Below are 15,188 nucleotides of genomic sequence, written 5' to 3'. Positions count from 1 at the left end.
AAATTACCCCTCTGGAGTCTTTTGGATTTCACCCGCCTCAAACCTATGCCCTCTTGTCATCAACTCCCCTACCATGGGGAAAAGCTGCTGACTATCTACCTTATCTATGCCACTGATGACTTTAGAGACCTCAATAAGGTTACCCCTCAGTCTCCTACGCTCCGGGGAAAAAAGTCCCAGCCTACCCGGCTTCCCCTTATAACTGTCATAAAGATTTACATTGTTTGAGAAGGTACCCAAGTGTTTCTAATGCCTTAGTCAAGGTTCCTCCTTCAATCAATTCTACCAATAAAAGTGGTCATTTGTCGGATGACAGCTCAGAGGACCTTGCTATCAGCCCAGAGTTGCTGTAATTCACAGTAATTCACTACAAGGTGCCAGAGACACCTAGTAAAGGACAAAGATAAAAAGGATGTTGTGAAACTTGAAAGGATTCAGAAAAGATTTACAAGGATGTTGCCAGGATTGGAGGATTCGAGCTATAGGGAGAGGTTAAATAGGCTGGGCCTGTTTTCCCTGGAGCGTGGAGGCTGAGGGGTGACCTTGTAAATTAGATTAGATTACATTACAGTGTGGAAACAGGCCCTTCGGCCCAACGAGTCCACACCGACCCGCCGAAGCGCAACCCACCCATACCCCTACATTTACCCCTTACCTAACACTACGGGAAATTTAGCATGGCCAATTCACCTAACCTGCACATCTTTGGACTGTGGGAGGAAACCGGAGCACCCGGAAGAAACCCACGCAGACACAGGGAGAACGTGCAAACTCCACACAGTCAGTGTGCTAACCACTGTGCCACCGTACCGCCCACAATCTAATCTTCACCCATTTGCCAACATTTGGCTCACATCACTCCAAACTCTTCCTATTCATATACCCATCCAGGTGTCTCTTGAATGTTGTAATTGTATCAGCCTCCACCACTTCCACTGGCAGCTCATTCCATACACGCACCACACTTTACGTGAAAACGTTGCTCCTTAGGCCCCTTTTAAATTTTCCTCCTCTCATCCTAAACCTATGCCCTCTAGTTCTGGACCCCCCCCACTGTATCCATGCCTCTCATGGTTTTATAAATCGCTATAAGGTCGCACAGTGGTTAGCACTGCTGCCTCACAGTGCCAGAGACCCGGGTTCAATTCCCACCTCAGGCAACTGTCTGTGTGGAATTTGCACATTCTCCCCGTGTCTGTGTGGGTGCTCCAGTTTCCTCCCACAGTCCAAAAATGTGCAGGTTAGGTGAATTGGCCATGCTAAATTGCCCATAGTGTTAGGTGAAGGGGTAAATGTAGGGGAATGGGTCTGGTGGGTTGTTCTTCGGAGGGTCGGTGTGGACTTGTTGGGCCGAAGGGCCTGTTTCCACACTATAAGTAAACTAATTTAATCTAATCAGGTTAGGATATCCGGTTGACATGGATGAGTTGGACCAAAGGGTCTGTTTCCCTGCTGTACATCTCTATGACTATCGACAAACTTGCAATTTTCTTCTGCTGCTCAGTTCTATTAGATATTTACAATCATCTCCAGGACAACTGAAGTAGCTGGCTAAAAGTGGTTTCTTGCTGAGTGACCAGTGCTTGTGGTAGAGTACAAAAAAAATGCTTAAAAAGAACATTTGGTGAACATTTTAATTTGCCAGAGTTAGAAATGTCATCAGATACTTAAAAAAAGTTACGAATTTGCAGGCTGAATCCCAGCCAACTAAACTGAAGTTGAGTAAGAAGTCATTGCCAGAAAGCACTTGCACCCATCAAGGTACATTAATATATGGATTCTACAGATTTTCAATCGCCAGAATAGTATGATACAAAGGCCAAGTTTTATCTTTTACAACGAGGAGATTAATAAAATGCTGCAAATAAAGTATTCAGCTGTAGAATTAACTTCAGCTGCATGTAATAACATGGCGAAGGCATCTATCTCATGATAATAAAGCTAATCCCATCAATTTAATATTAGGAAAGACAAGAATACTATTTAAGCATTGCTGGCCATCTCAGTAGTAGTAAGCTGTGTGTGTGATCCAATTGGGTTTTTCCTCCCTTAAGCGCTTAGCTGAGCTATGAGATGTGAAGATGGATTTGTAAGCCTCCGATTTCTCTCCAGTTTCTGTAAAAGATCGTTTGGTGATGCCAGAAACAGGTTTACCAGGTTTCTCGGCTTTCCCACCTGTAGTGGATGTAGATGATGACGATGACGACTGTGCATTTGCTAGAAAGAAAAACAAATTCAAATCATTAGTCATTTGCCTTGCATGTCACAACAGTAGTTTTGTTTTTACCCTCCCAACAATACAGACTGAGAACAAGTGTACGTTGTGATAAGATTGCACTGCTGGACTGATGTACTTAATTTTTACTGTAAATTTCTCCACAATATAGCCTGCATCTTTGAACTATTCAGATGTTTAAGTTTGAGCAAATCCCCCACACATCAAATCATGATTAGTTCTCAAATGATCACTGTTAAGCTGTAGAAACATAGAAGGAACAGCAGTAGGCTATTCGACCTCTAGAGCTTTCTTTGCCATTCGATATGGTGGCGGCTGATCATCAAGATCAATACTGTAAACCCCCCTCCCCAACATCCCTTGATTCCTTCAGCCACAAGAGCTACATCTACCTCCTTTTTGTAAAGACAACATTTTGGCACCAATTATTTTGTGGTTGTGAATTCCACAGGCTCACCATCCACTGGATGAAAAATTTCTCCTCACTTCAGTCCTAAAATGTTTACTCCTTAGCCTTAAACTATGATCCCTGGTTCTGAACTGCCCCACCACTGAGGTCATCCTTCCTGCATCTAACCTGTCTATTCATGTTATAGGTGTTTATGAGATTCCCTCATTCTTCTAAACACCAATGAACTCAATCTCTCCTCATATGTTAGTTCTGCCGTCCCAGGAATCAGTCTGGTAAATCTTCACTACACTCCCTCTATTGCAAGAGCATCCTTCCTCAGATCAATAGATCAAAACTGCTCACAATATTCCAAGTGTGGCCTTACCAATACTCTATGTAACTGCAGCAAGATATCCGTGTTCCTGTCCTTGAATTCTCTCTTGACTGCCTGCTACACCTGTGCACTTACTTTCAGCAACTAGTGCACAAATACACTGAGCATTCCCCTCTCAATTTACAGCCAATCAAATAAAACGTTATCTCACATTTATCCATATTATACTGCATCAGCCATATATTGGCCCATTCACTCAGCCTGTCCAAACTATATTGCAACATCTCTGTATCCTCCTCGCAGCTCACCCATACACAGAAAGCAGGCTCTAATCTCATATCAAACTCAACAAAGGGCATTATCTTCTGAACATTCTGAACTAGTTTGACATCTATTGTTATTTCCTGAAAAACAGCAGAGAACAGTCAAAACTATTCTGTTCTAATGATGTGTTGGTCTCTCATTAAATACAAACATACAAAAACCATTAAAAAAAAACGCGAATGCTGGAAATCTCAAACAAGAATGGCAGCACGGTGGAACAGTGGTTAGCACTGCTGCCTCACAGCGCCAGAGACCCGGGTTCAATTCCCACCTCAGGCAACTGTCTGTGTGGGTTTCCTCCGGGTGCTCCGGTTTCCTCCCACAGTACAAAAATGTGCAGGTTAGGTGAATTGGCCATGCTAAATTGCCCGTAGTGTTAGGTGAAGGGGTAAATGTAGGGGAATGGGTCTGGGTGGGTTGCTCTTCGGAGGGTCGGTGTGGACTTGTTGGGCCGAAGGGCCTGTTTCTACACTGTAAGTAATCTAAATCTAATCTAATCTAACTATGAAGGAACAGAAATAGCTGAAGAAAGTCAGCAGGTCTGGCAACATCTGTGGACAGAAAGCAGAGAAAATGTTTTGGGTGCAGTGACTTTCCTTCAGAGCTTCATACAAAAACCATTCGAGACATTGAACACAAGAGCCAGGAGCAAGAATAGGCAATTCAACCCCTTGAGCCTGCTCTGCCATTTAATATGATCACAGGTGATTTCATCTCCTTTTTTGCCCACTTTATCCTTAATTTCTTAAATAATCCTTCAGCCCATTACTAATTAAAAATCAATCTTCTCCTTAAAACTACTCAACTTCCCAGCATCCACTGTACTGAAATAGTGAATTCCACAGATTCATGACCCTTTGACACAAGCAATTTCTCCACATCTGTTTTAAATCTGCTACCCCTTATGCTTAAACTATAACCCCTCAAAGTTTGTGAGAAGATTTGTAGCTCGGGTCTCGTTGTTGTGGTTCTGTTCGCCGAGCTGGGAACTTGTGTTGCAGACGTTTCGTCCCCTGTTTAGGTGACATCCTCAGTGCTTGGGAGCCTCCTCCGGCATTTGTAGTGGTTTGAATCTGCCGCTTCCGGTTGTCAGTTCCAGCTGTCCGTTGCAATGGTCGGTATATTGGGTCCAGGTCGATGTGCTTATTGATTGAATCTGTGGATCTTGGATCTGTGAATTCTCTAGGAATTCCCTGGCTGTTCTCTGTTTGGCTTGTCCTATAATAGTAGTGGAGAAAGTGAGGTCTGCAGATGCTGGAGATCAGAGCTGAAAATGTGTTGCTGGAAAAGCGCAGCAGGTCAGGCAGCATCCAGGGAACAGGAGAATCGACGTTTTGGGCATAAGCCCTCCTTCAGGAATGCATTCCTGAAGGAGGGCTTATGCCCGAAACGTCGATTCTCCTGTTCCCTGGATGCTGCCTGACCTGCTGCGCTTTTCCAGCAACACATTTTCACCTATAATAGTAGTGCTGTGCCAGTCGAATTCATGTTGCTTGTTGTCTGAGTGTGTGGCTACTAAGGATAGCTGGTCGTGTCGTTTCGTGGCTAGTTGGTGTTCATGAATGCGGATCGTTAGCTGTCTTCCTGTTTGTCCTATATAGTGTTTTGTACAGTCCTTGCATGGGATTTTGTACACTACATTGGTTTTGCTCATGCTGGGTATCGGGTCCTTCGTTCTGGTGAGCTGTTGTCTGACAGTGGCTGTTGGTTTGTGTGCTGTTATGAGTCCTAGTGGTCGCAGTAGTCTGGCTGTCAGTTCTGAAATGCTCTTGATGTATGGTAGTGTGGCTAGTCCTTTGGGTTGCGGCATGTCCTTGTTCCATTGTGTTTCCCTTAGGCATTTCCCAGAGATGGAACAGACAACAGGACGGTGAACCTATCAACAAAGACAGCATACTCAAACTACTGGACCTGTGCCTCACAACACACTTCACATTCAACAACCAAATATATGAACAAATCAACGGCACACCCATGGGCTCACCTATCTCTGGACTCATAGCAGAAGCGGTAATGCAAAGATTAGAACAAACAGTCTTACCGCAAATTCAACCCAAACTCTGGGTCAGATATGTGGATGACACCTTTGTAATCATTAAAAACACGGAAATAGAGAACATACACCGGATCATCAACGCCACACTCACAGGAATCCGATTCACTCGAGAGGAAGAAAAGGACAACCAACTCCCATTCCTAGACGTGATGGTACAGATAACACCAAACGGAGAATTCACCACAAAGGTATACAGGAAAGCCACTCACACAGACCAAGTCCTGAACTACGAAAGCAACCACCCCAACACACACAAAAGAAGTTGCATCAAGACACTATTCAAAAGAGCCACAACACACTGCAGCACACCAGAACTGCACAAAGAGGAAGAAGAACACCTATACAATGTATTCGCCAAAAACAGATACCCGCGCAATTTCATCAACAGATGCCTAAGGGAAAGACAACGGAACGAGGACATGCCGCAACCCAAAGGACTAGCCACACTACCATACATCAAGAGCATTTCCAAACTGACAGCGACCACTAGGACTCATAACAGCACACAAACCAACAGCCACTCTCAGACAATTCACGAGAACGAAGGACCCGATACCCAGCATGAGCAAAACCAATGTAGTGTACAAAATCCCATGCAAGGACTGCACAAAACACTACATAGGACAAACATGAAGACAGCTAACGATCCGCATCCATGAACACCAACTAGCCACGAAACGACACTACCAACTACCCTTAGTAGCCACATACAGATGACAAGCAACATGAATTCGACTGGGACAACATTACTATTATAGGACAAGCCAAACAGAGAACAGCCAGGGAATTCCTAGAGGCATGGCACTCATCCACAGATTCAATCAATAAGCACATCGACCTGGACCCAATATACCGACCACTGCAATGGACAGCTGGAACTGACAACTGGAAGCGGCAGATTCAAACCACTATAAATGCCGGAGGAAAGATCACAGAAGCGCTTCACAGGAGGCTCCCAAGCACTGAGGGTGTCACCTAGACAGGGGACGAAACGTCTGCAACACAAATTCCCAGCTCGGCGAACAGAACCACTATAACCCCTCATTCTAGATTGCCCTATCAAACATCCTTTCTGTATTTACTTTGTCAATCTCCTTTAGCGTCTTACAAATTTGATGGACTGAATGTATCTAAATGGTACATGATTTCATGTGCTGAACACTTGTCCACTGAAAACAGCCAGAACTATTAGATAGGTATCAGTGGATGAAGAACTATATTTCCAGTAGAGGGACTGGTTAGGAACCACAGTTTGGATCAACTTACAGGTTTAACTAATGAGGGACATGAATTCGCAGTTGTTGCCAGGTATGTTGGAGCTAACATTGACAAAGTACCAAAAGGCTGGCACAGCTGTTCCGTGGTTAGCACTGCTACCTCAAAGCGCCAGGGACCTGGATTCGATTCCAGCCTCGGGCGACTGTCTGTGCGGAGTTTGCATATTCTCCCAGTGTCTGTGTGGGTTTTCTCCGGATGCTCTGAGTTTCCTCCCACCATCCAAAGATGTGCACGTTAAGTGAACTGGCCATACTGAATTGTCCATAGTGCTCAGGAATGTACAGGTAGGTTAGCAATGGGAAATGCAAAAGTACAGGGATAGGGTTGGGGGTTGGGTGTGGGTGGGATGCTCTTTAGAGGGTTGATATGGACTTTATGGGCTAAATGGCCTGCTTCCACACTGTATGATTCTTCTGCCATCTCCCTGTAACCCTTGACCAAGAACCTATCTATCTCAGTCAGAATAACTTGGCCTCCACAGCCTTCTGCAGCAATGGGTTTCAGAGATTAACCACTCTCTGGCTGAAGAAATTCCTCATCTCAGTTTTAAGGGGTGATCCCTTCATTCTGAGGTTATGCTAGTCTTTTCTACCAGCAGAAACATCTCTCTCCACTCTGTCCAGGCCTCTAAGTTTCAATCAGAACACCCCCTCACCCTTCTAAACTCCAGCAAGTACAGATCCAGATTCTTCAAACATTCCTCAATGACAAGCCCTTCATTCTCTGGGAACATTCTTGTAAACCTCCGCTAGACCCTCTCCAACACCAGCACATCCTTCCTTAGATTCGGGGCCTAAAACTGCTCACAATATTCTAAAAATGATCTGATCAGACCCTTTATACAGACTCATATATACTGTATTCCAGCCCTCTTGAAATGAAATCATTGCATTTGCCTTCCAAAATGCCACCTGAACCTGCATGTTAATCTTAAGAGAATCCTGAAGTAGGACTCCCCTTTGTGCTCCAGATTTCCAAAGCCTTTCCCCATTTAGAAAATAATCTGCACCTCTATTCTTTCTACCAAAGAGCATAGGCCTTATATTTTGCAACATTGGATTCCACCTGCCATTTCTTTGTCCATTCCCCTAGCCAGTCCAAGTCCTGCATTCTCCCCACTTCCTCAACACCACCAGTCCCTCAACCCATCTTTGTGTCATGTGCAAGTTTATGCCCTCAGCTATTCAGATTTTCAATGTATAATGTAAGTAGTTGCGACCCAACACTGACCCCTGCAGAACTCCACTAGTCACTGGCTGCCATCCTGAAAACACCCCTTTATCCCCACTCTCTGCTTTCTACCAGTCAGCCAATCCTCTATCCATGAGTACATTTCCCCTAACACCATGGGCTCTTATTAAGCAGCCTCCAGTGCAGTACCTTGTCAAAGGCCTTCTGGAAATTCAAATAGATTACATTCGCACACTAGCACTTCTTTGCCTAACTTCCTCGTTACCACCTCAAACAAATCTATTTGTCAGGCATGAACTCCCCTTGATGAGGTCATGCTGACTCAAACCTATTTTACTACGCACTTCCAAGTATTCCACAATCTCATCCTTAATCATGGACTTTCTGCCTCCCTCCCTTCTCAAACAGGGGTTTTGGGGCAGCAGATACATGAGAACACCACCACGTTCAAGATCTCCTCAAAACCACACACCATGCTCTCTTGGAAATCAGGGTAAAATTTCAGAATGTCACATGCTAGTGAGGCGAGGAACAGGGACAGAGTGCAGCTAAGTATGTGGCTAAAGGGCTGGTGTAGGACGGAGGGCTTCAGATACTCCGATCATTGGGGTACCTTCTGGGGAAGGTGGGACCTGTACATGAAGGATGGGTTGCACTTAAACTTGAGGGGCACCAATATCCTGGGCAGGAAATTTGCTAGAGCATTTCAGGAGGGTTTAAACTAGTTTGGCAGAGGGATAGGAACCAGAGCTACAAATCAGAGAGAGGGTAGTTGTTGAACAGGCAGAAATAGAATCCAAAGAGTCTGTTAAGAAGGATACACAGTTGATAGGGCAAAGGGATGGGTTAAAGTGGGTCAGTTTCAATGCAAGGAGTGTGAGGAATAAGAGCGATGAACTCAGAGCATGGATCAGTACTTGGAACTTGATATTGTGGCCATAACAGAGACATGGATTTCACAGGGGCAGGAATGGTTGCTGGATGTTCTAGGGTTTACATCTTTTAAAAAGAACGGGGTGGCAGGGGAGGGGTGGGGTGTAAAAGAGGAGGGGGAGTAGCATTGTTAACTAGTGAGTGCATTACAGCTGCAGAAAAGGAGGTTGTAGAGGAGGGTTTGTCCACTGAGTCAGTATGGGTGCAAGTTAGTAACAGAAAGGAGCTGTTTGGGTACACTTTATTGGGTGTTTTCTATAGACCCCCCAACAGCAGCCGAGAAATGGATGAACAGACTGGACAGCAGATCTTGGAAAGGTGCAGATATAACAGTTGTTGTTATGGGCGACTTCAAATTACCCAATGTTGATTGGAACCTCCTTAGTGTAGATGGTCTGGATGGAGCCAATTTTGTCAGATGTGTCCAGGAAGGATTCCTGACTCAATATGCAGATAGGCTGACTCGGGGGAGGCCATACTGGATTTGGTGCTAGGCAACAAGCCAGGCCAGGTGTCAGATTTCTCGGTGGGAGAGCAATTCAGTGATTGACCACAACTGCATCACCTTTACATTGCCATGGAGTGGGATAGGAATAGACAGGATGGGAAGGTATTTAATAACAAGTTATACTGTTATTAGACAGGAGCTGTAGAGTATAACAGACCCTTATCCTATCCTATCCATGCCCCTTATGATTTTATAAACCTTTATAAGGTCACTCAACAGCCTTCAACGCTCCAGGGAAAACAGGGACAACTTGTCCATGCCAACCAGATATCCTAACTTAATCTAATGCCACTTGCCAGCATTTGGTCCATATCCTTCTAAACCCTTCCTATTCATATACCCATCCAAATGCGTTTTAAATGTTGTAACTGTACCAGGCTCCTCTGGCAGCTCATTCCATATAAGCACCACCATCTGTGTGAAAAAGTTGCCCCATTGGTCCCTTTTAAATCTTTCCCTTCTCACCCTAAACCTATGCCCTTTAGTTCTGGACTACCCGACCCCAGGGAAAAGACCTTGTCGATTTATCCTATCCATGCCCCTTATGATTTTATAAACCTCTATAAGGTCACCCAACAGCCTTCAACGCTCCAGGGAAAACAGCCCCAGCCTATTCAATCTCTCCCAATGGATCAAATCCTCCAACCCTGGCAACTTCCTTGTAAATCTTTTCTGAACCCTTCCAAGTTTCACAACATCCTTCCAATAGGAAGGAGACCAGAACTGTACACAATATTCCAAAAGTGGCCTAACCAATGTCCTGTACAGCCGCAACATGACCTCCCAACTCCTGTACTCAATACTCTGACCAATAAAGGAAAGCATACCAAATGCCTTCTTCACTATCCTATCTACCTGCGACTCTACTTTCAACTCTTTTACTCAATGCTTTGACCAATGAAGGTTGCGAGTGTTGGATAACTTTGTCCCACTGAGACAGGCAAGGAATGGTAAGGTGAAGGAGCTTTGGATGACAAGACAAGAGGAGCTTCTCGTCAAGAGGAAAAAGGAAGCTTACTTACGGTTGAGGAAGCATGAAGCTGGTACAGCCTTAAAGGATTACAGGGTAGCTAGGAAAGAACTCAAAAATGGACTGAGGAGAGCAAGGAGGGGGCATGAAAAAGCCTCAGTGGGAAAGGTTAGGAAAAACCCAAAGACATTCTACACTTACATGAGGAATAAGAGAATGATCAGAGAGAGAGTAGGGTCTATTAGGGATAGTGGAGTCTGAGGTGGTAAGGATGGCCCTAAATGAGTTTTTTGTTTCAGTACTCACTAGAGAGAGGGACCTTGTTGACAGAACATCATGGATCAGGTTAGCATACTTGAACAGATTGATATTAAGAAATGTGCTGGAATTTCCTCGAAACATCAAGATATATAGGTCCCCAGGGCTAGACCAGACAGATCCAAGATTACTATGGGAAGCTAAGAAATGAGATTGTTGCGACTCTGGCGATGATCTTTGCATCCTCCCTCTCCACGGGAGTAGTACCGGATAATTGGAGGGAGGAGAATGTTGTTCCTCTGTTCAAGAGGGCAATAGGAATATCCCTGGGAATTACAGACCAGTCAATCGTATGTCTGTGGTAAGCAAGGGACTGGAAAGGACTCAGAGATAGAATTTATGACTATTTGGAAGAACAGAGTTTGACTAAAGATAAAAATCACACAACACCAGGTTATAGTCCAACAGGTTTAATTGGAAGCACACTAGCTTTCGGAGCAACGCTCCTTCATCAGGTGATAGTCTGACTATAACCTGGTGTTGTGAGATTTTTAACTTTGTACACCCCAGTCCAACACCGGCATCTCCGAATCATGACTAAAGATAGTTAGCATGGCTTTGTGAGGGAGCCTTGAGTTCTTTGAAGATGTAACAAGTTGATGAAGGCCGAGCAATGGATGTGTTGTATATGGATTTCAGTAAGGCATTTGATAAGGTTCCCCTGGTAGGCTCATTCAGAAAGTTAGGAGGATTCAGGGAAATCTGGCTGGATACAGAACTGGCTGTCCGAATGACGACAGCAAGTGGTAATGGATGGAAAGTATTTCGTCTGGAGGTCGGTGACCAGTGGCGTCCCACACGGCTCTATTCTTGGGCTTCTGCTCTTTGTAGTTTTTATAAATGACTTGGATGAAGAAGTGGATGGGTGAGTTCGTAAATTTGCTGATGACACAAAGGTCGGTGGTGTTATAGATACTATTGAGGGTAGTTGTAGGCTACAACAAGACATGACAGGATACGGAGCTGAGCTGAGAAGTGGCAGATGGAGTTCATCCTGGACAAATGTGAAGTGATTCATTTTGGAAAGTCAAATTTGAATGCTGAATACGGGGTTGAAGACAGGATTCTTGGCAGGGTGGGGAAACAGCGGGAACTTGAGATCTATGCATATAGATCCCTCAAAGCTGCCACCCAAGTTGATAGGGTTGTTAAGGTGGCGTATGATGTGTTGAGGTTTTGCTGCAGCTCTATAAAACCCTGGTTAGACCATACTTGAAATATTGCGTCTAGTTCTGATTGCTTTATTATAGGAAGGATGTAGATGCTTTAGGGACAGTGCAGAGAAGATTTACCAGGATGCTGCCTGGATTGGAGGGCTTGTCTTATGAAGAGAGGTTGAGTGAACTAGGGCTTCTCACACTGGAGAGGAGGAGGAGAGGTGGCTTGATAGAGGTGAACAAGGTAATGGGGGCATAGAGAGTAGATAGCCAGAAGCTTTTCCCCAGAGTAAAAATGGCTGTCACGAGGGATCATAATTTTAAGGTGATTGGAGGATGGTATAGAGGAGATGTCAAAGGTCATTTCTTTATGCAGAGAATAGTGGGTGCATGGGATATATTGCCAGCAGTGGTAGCAAAGTCAGAGACATTTGGGACATTTAAGTGACTGCTGGGCAAACACATGGACGGCAATAAATTGAGAGGTTAATCTCAGATTAAAATAAATGCTCAGCACAACATCATGGGCCAAAGGACCTGTACTGTGCTGACTCTTCTATGTTCATTCCTAGCTGAAAATGTGTTGCTGGAAAAGCGCAGCAGGTCAGGCAGCATCCAAGGAGCAGGAGAATCGACATTTCAGGCATGAGCCCTTCTTCAGGAATGAGGAAAGTGTGCCAAGCAGGCTAAGATAAAAGGTAGGGAGGAGGGACTTGGGGGAGGGGCGTTGGAAATGCAATAGATGGAAGGAGGTTAAGGTGAGGGTGATAGGCCGGAGTGGGGGTGGGGGCGGAGAGGTCAGGAAGAAGATTGCAGGTTAGGAAGGTGATGCTGAGTTCGAGGGTTGGGACTGAGACAAGGTGGGGGAGGGGAAATGAGGAAACTGGAGAAATCCGAGTTCATCCCTTGTGGTTGGAGGGTTCCTAGGCGGAAGATGAGGAGCCTCATTCCTCATTCCTGAATTTTATCTTAGCCTGCTTGGCACACTTTCCTCATTCCTGAATTTTATCTTAGCCTGCTTGGCACACTTTCCTCATTCCTGAAGAAGGGCTCATGCCCAAAACGTTGATTCTCCTGCTCCTTGGATGCTGCCTGACCTGTTGCACTTTTCCAGCAACACATTTTCAGCTCTGATCTCCAGCATCTGCAGTCCTCACTTTCTCCTATGTTCATTCCTATACAATTGATTTATTGGTCGCTTACCTCACACCAACTGCAACCAGTTCAGGACTCAGTAGCAAACAGTCTGCTCTGCACTAAATCCCATTCCCATAGTTCTGCCAACCCTGCTCACTGACATGATACTTTCTATCCACCACTGTTACTAAATTTAACACTTACCAAACTGCTATTTTTGCTACTAAGCATTCAGTTCACCTCTCATAAACCCTTCATCATACTTTGGTGTATTTTTTTTAAAAATTTCTTTAATCTATATTTTCATTCTCCTTCCTGCAATGAGCTTTGGGATCTTCCAAATATATAAAAAGTGCTGAGTGAATACAAGCCATTCAGGCAATACAATCTTTGACCAACTTCAGCTTGAAGAGTAAAAAAGTGAGATTTGTTTTTGCTACATGGAAACTACTCCAGGTAAAAACATTAGGCTGTATTGAGTGGCATCCAAAAGCAAATACAGCTAACCAAACAAATGTGCCTGGCTCAAACAAAAACAGTCAACACTTTTGTCTACGATTAAAATGCACACAGATTTTCTTTTCTCAAATTAATGCAAACATTAGCCAGAAACTACAACCCAATAATTTTAGCACAAGTCACTAGCAAAGTATTTGGAAGGCATTGAGTCATCTTATGGGTGAACATTTGTGACTTTTTTTGAAGAGGCAGTAAGGACCCACAATTTTTAAAAGATATGCCTATGTGAACACATAAACACCATCAATCCCTACTGTGATCCTCTTCATTATTTTTATCACTTTTGGTTTGGAACTGCAAGCTGGAGTTAGAGTTAAAGGTGACTTTTGACATTGTTTTAAAAAAAGGCAAAAACCAAACAAATTAGTATTTATTTATGGAACCTGCCCCAAAAAAAAAGAACAAATAAATATTTATTGTTGTGGTTCTGTTCGCCGAGCTGGAAATTTTTGTTGCAAACGTTTCGTCCCCTGTCTAAGTGACATCCTCAGTGCTTGGGAGCCTCCTGTGAAGCGCTTCACAGGAGGCTCCCAAGCACTGAGGATGTCACCTAGACAGGGGACGAAACGCTTGCAACAAAAATTTCCAGCTCGGCGAACAGAACCACAACAACGAGCACCTGAGCTACAAATCTTCTCCCAAATTTGAAAATAAATATTTATTTATTGGCCCTGCCCTGGAAGTTAAAGGTTGATTATTGTTCAAAGAACACTGTAGACTCCAGAGCTCTGTTGTGGCCCAAGGCTGGCAAATGTTTGCACACTAAAAAGGGGCCATCACTGGGATGCTGATGCTGACTAAGAAGAAATTCCAATGTTAAACTGGTTTGAACAGGGTTATTAGACAGACTGTGGCTGTGAACGCTGCTGTAAGATGTTTAGGTTCCTCTCCAGTTGTTTTGTTTTTATTTTCAAAACAAAATCAAAATTGGACTTTTCACTTCCTTCATATTTATCTCGAGAATGATGATGAACAAGAAAAAGCTATCTTTAATGCTTCTCCCTACATCCTAACCTGACAGCCTTGATATATACGTAAAGGTTCTCAGCATTTCCTGAGCACTTCACAAATACACAGATAGATATGCAAACATTTCACCCCACAGAATTGCACTCTGTGTTGCAATTCAGACAATTCCATTCCTATGGAATGCAGAGTGGAATTTAAATTTTGCACCATCGCTTCCAATTTCAAAACAAGATTCAAAACAAAATTAATTGCAAGCTATTTAATATTATAAGAGATTTAAAATTTGTTTCAAATTGGAGATTTAAACCTAAGTCACTGCTAACCTAAAACCAAGTTCTGGAAAAGATCACTGTACTCAAAAGTTAACTCTGCTTTTTGTCCACAGATACTGCCAAACCTCTCAAGTTTCTCTCGCAATTCTCCAGCAGTTTTTGTTTCACTACATTTATGTTGTGATCACACTGATTAAACTGCAAGGCAGAGTCTGCAATTTTACGCAGCGTCTCCACAGTTGAGAATGCTCAGCACTTCAGTAACTGGAACAGAGTCTCAGAAACACAGCACAGCTATTGCAAAACTCTGTTCACAATTTTAACGGCTCATTTCCATTTTCACTGACGTTTATGTAAAAACTTCATAGATTAGTGGACAGTCAGCCTAACCCAGCTGCATGTTAAATTTCAGAATGAGATAATGCAACTTCACTGTGCAGGGTGGCTGGATGTGTCAGTACATTCCATTCCATCATTTTCATAGTTTGCATAACCTGATCTGCACATTGCCAGCAAGAGCTGTTTAGACTTGTCACTGACAGCTCTTTGACTATACAGCAAGAATGCTAGTTTCCCACATTGTTGTACTGCCTCC

General features: G+C 43.9%; 1 protein-coding gene across 2 annotated transcripts in view; it reads right to left on the bottom strand.

Moving 5' to 3' along the window:
* Positions 1-1,616: 1,616 nt before the first annotated feature.
* Positions 1,617-15,188, bottom strand: part of rtf2 (replication termination factor 2) — a 168,091-nt gene continuing 154,519 nt past the window's right edge. For both annotated transcript variants that reach the window (XM_043676978.2, XM_043676979.2), the window contains one exon: positions 1,617-2,217. In XM_043676978.2, the coding sequence (XP_043532913.2) occupies positions 2,003-2,217 (215 nt within the window). In that variant the 3' untranslated portion in view covers positions 1,617-2,002. The remainder of the gene's footprint in view (positions 2,218-15,188) is intronic.

This window comes from Chiloscyllium plagiosum, unplaced genomic scaffold (genome assembly GCF_037043375.1).
Source record: "Chiloscyllium plagiosum isolate Xiang-an unplaced genomic scaffold, Cpla_swu_hap1 HiC_scaffold_15, whole genome shotgun sequence".
Taxonomy (NCBI): domain Eukaryota; kingdom Metazoa; phylum Chordata; class Chondrichthyes; order Orectolobiformes; family Hemiscylliidae; genus Chiloscyllium; species Chiloscyllium plagiosum.
This window is presented reverse-complemented; position numbering and strand designations above follow the sequence as displayed.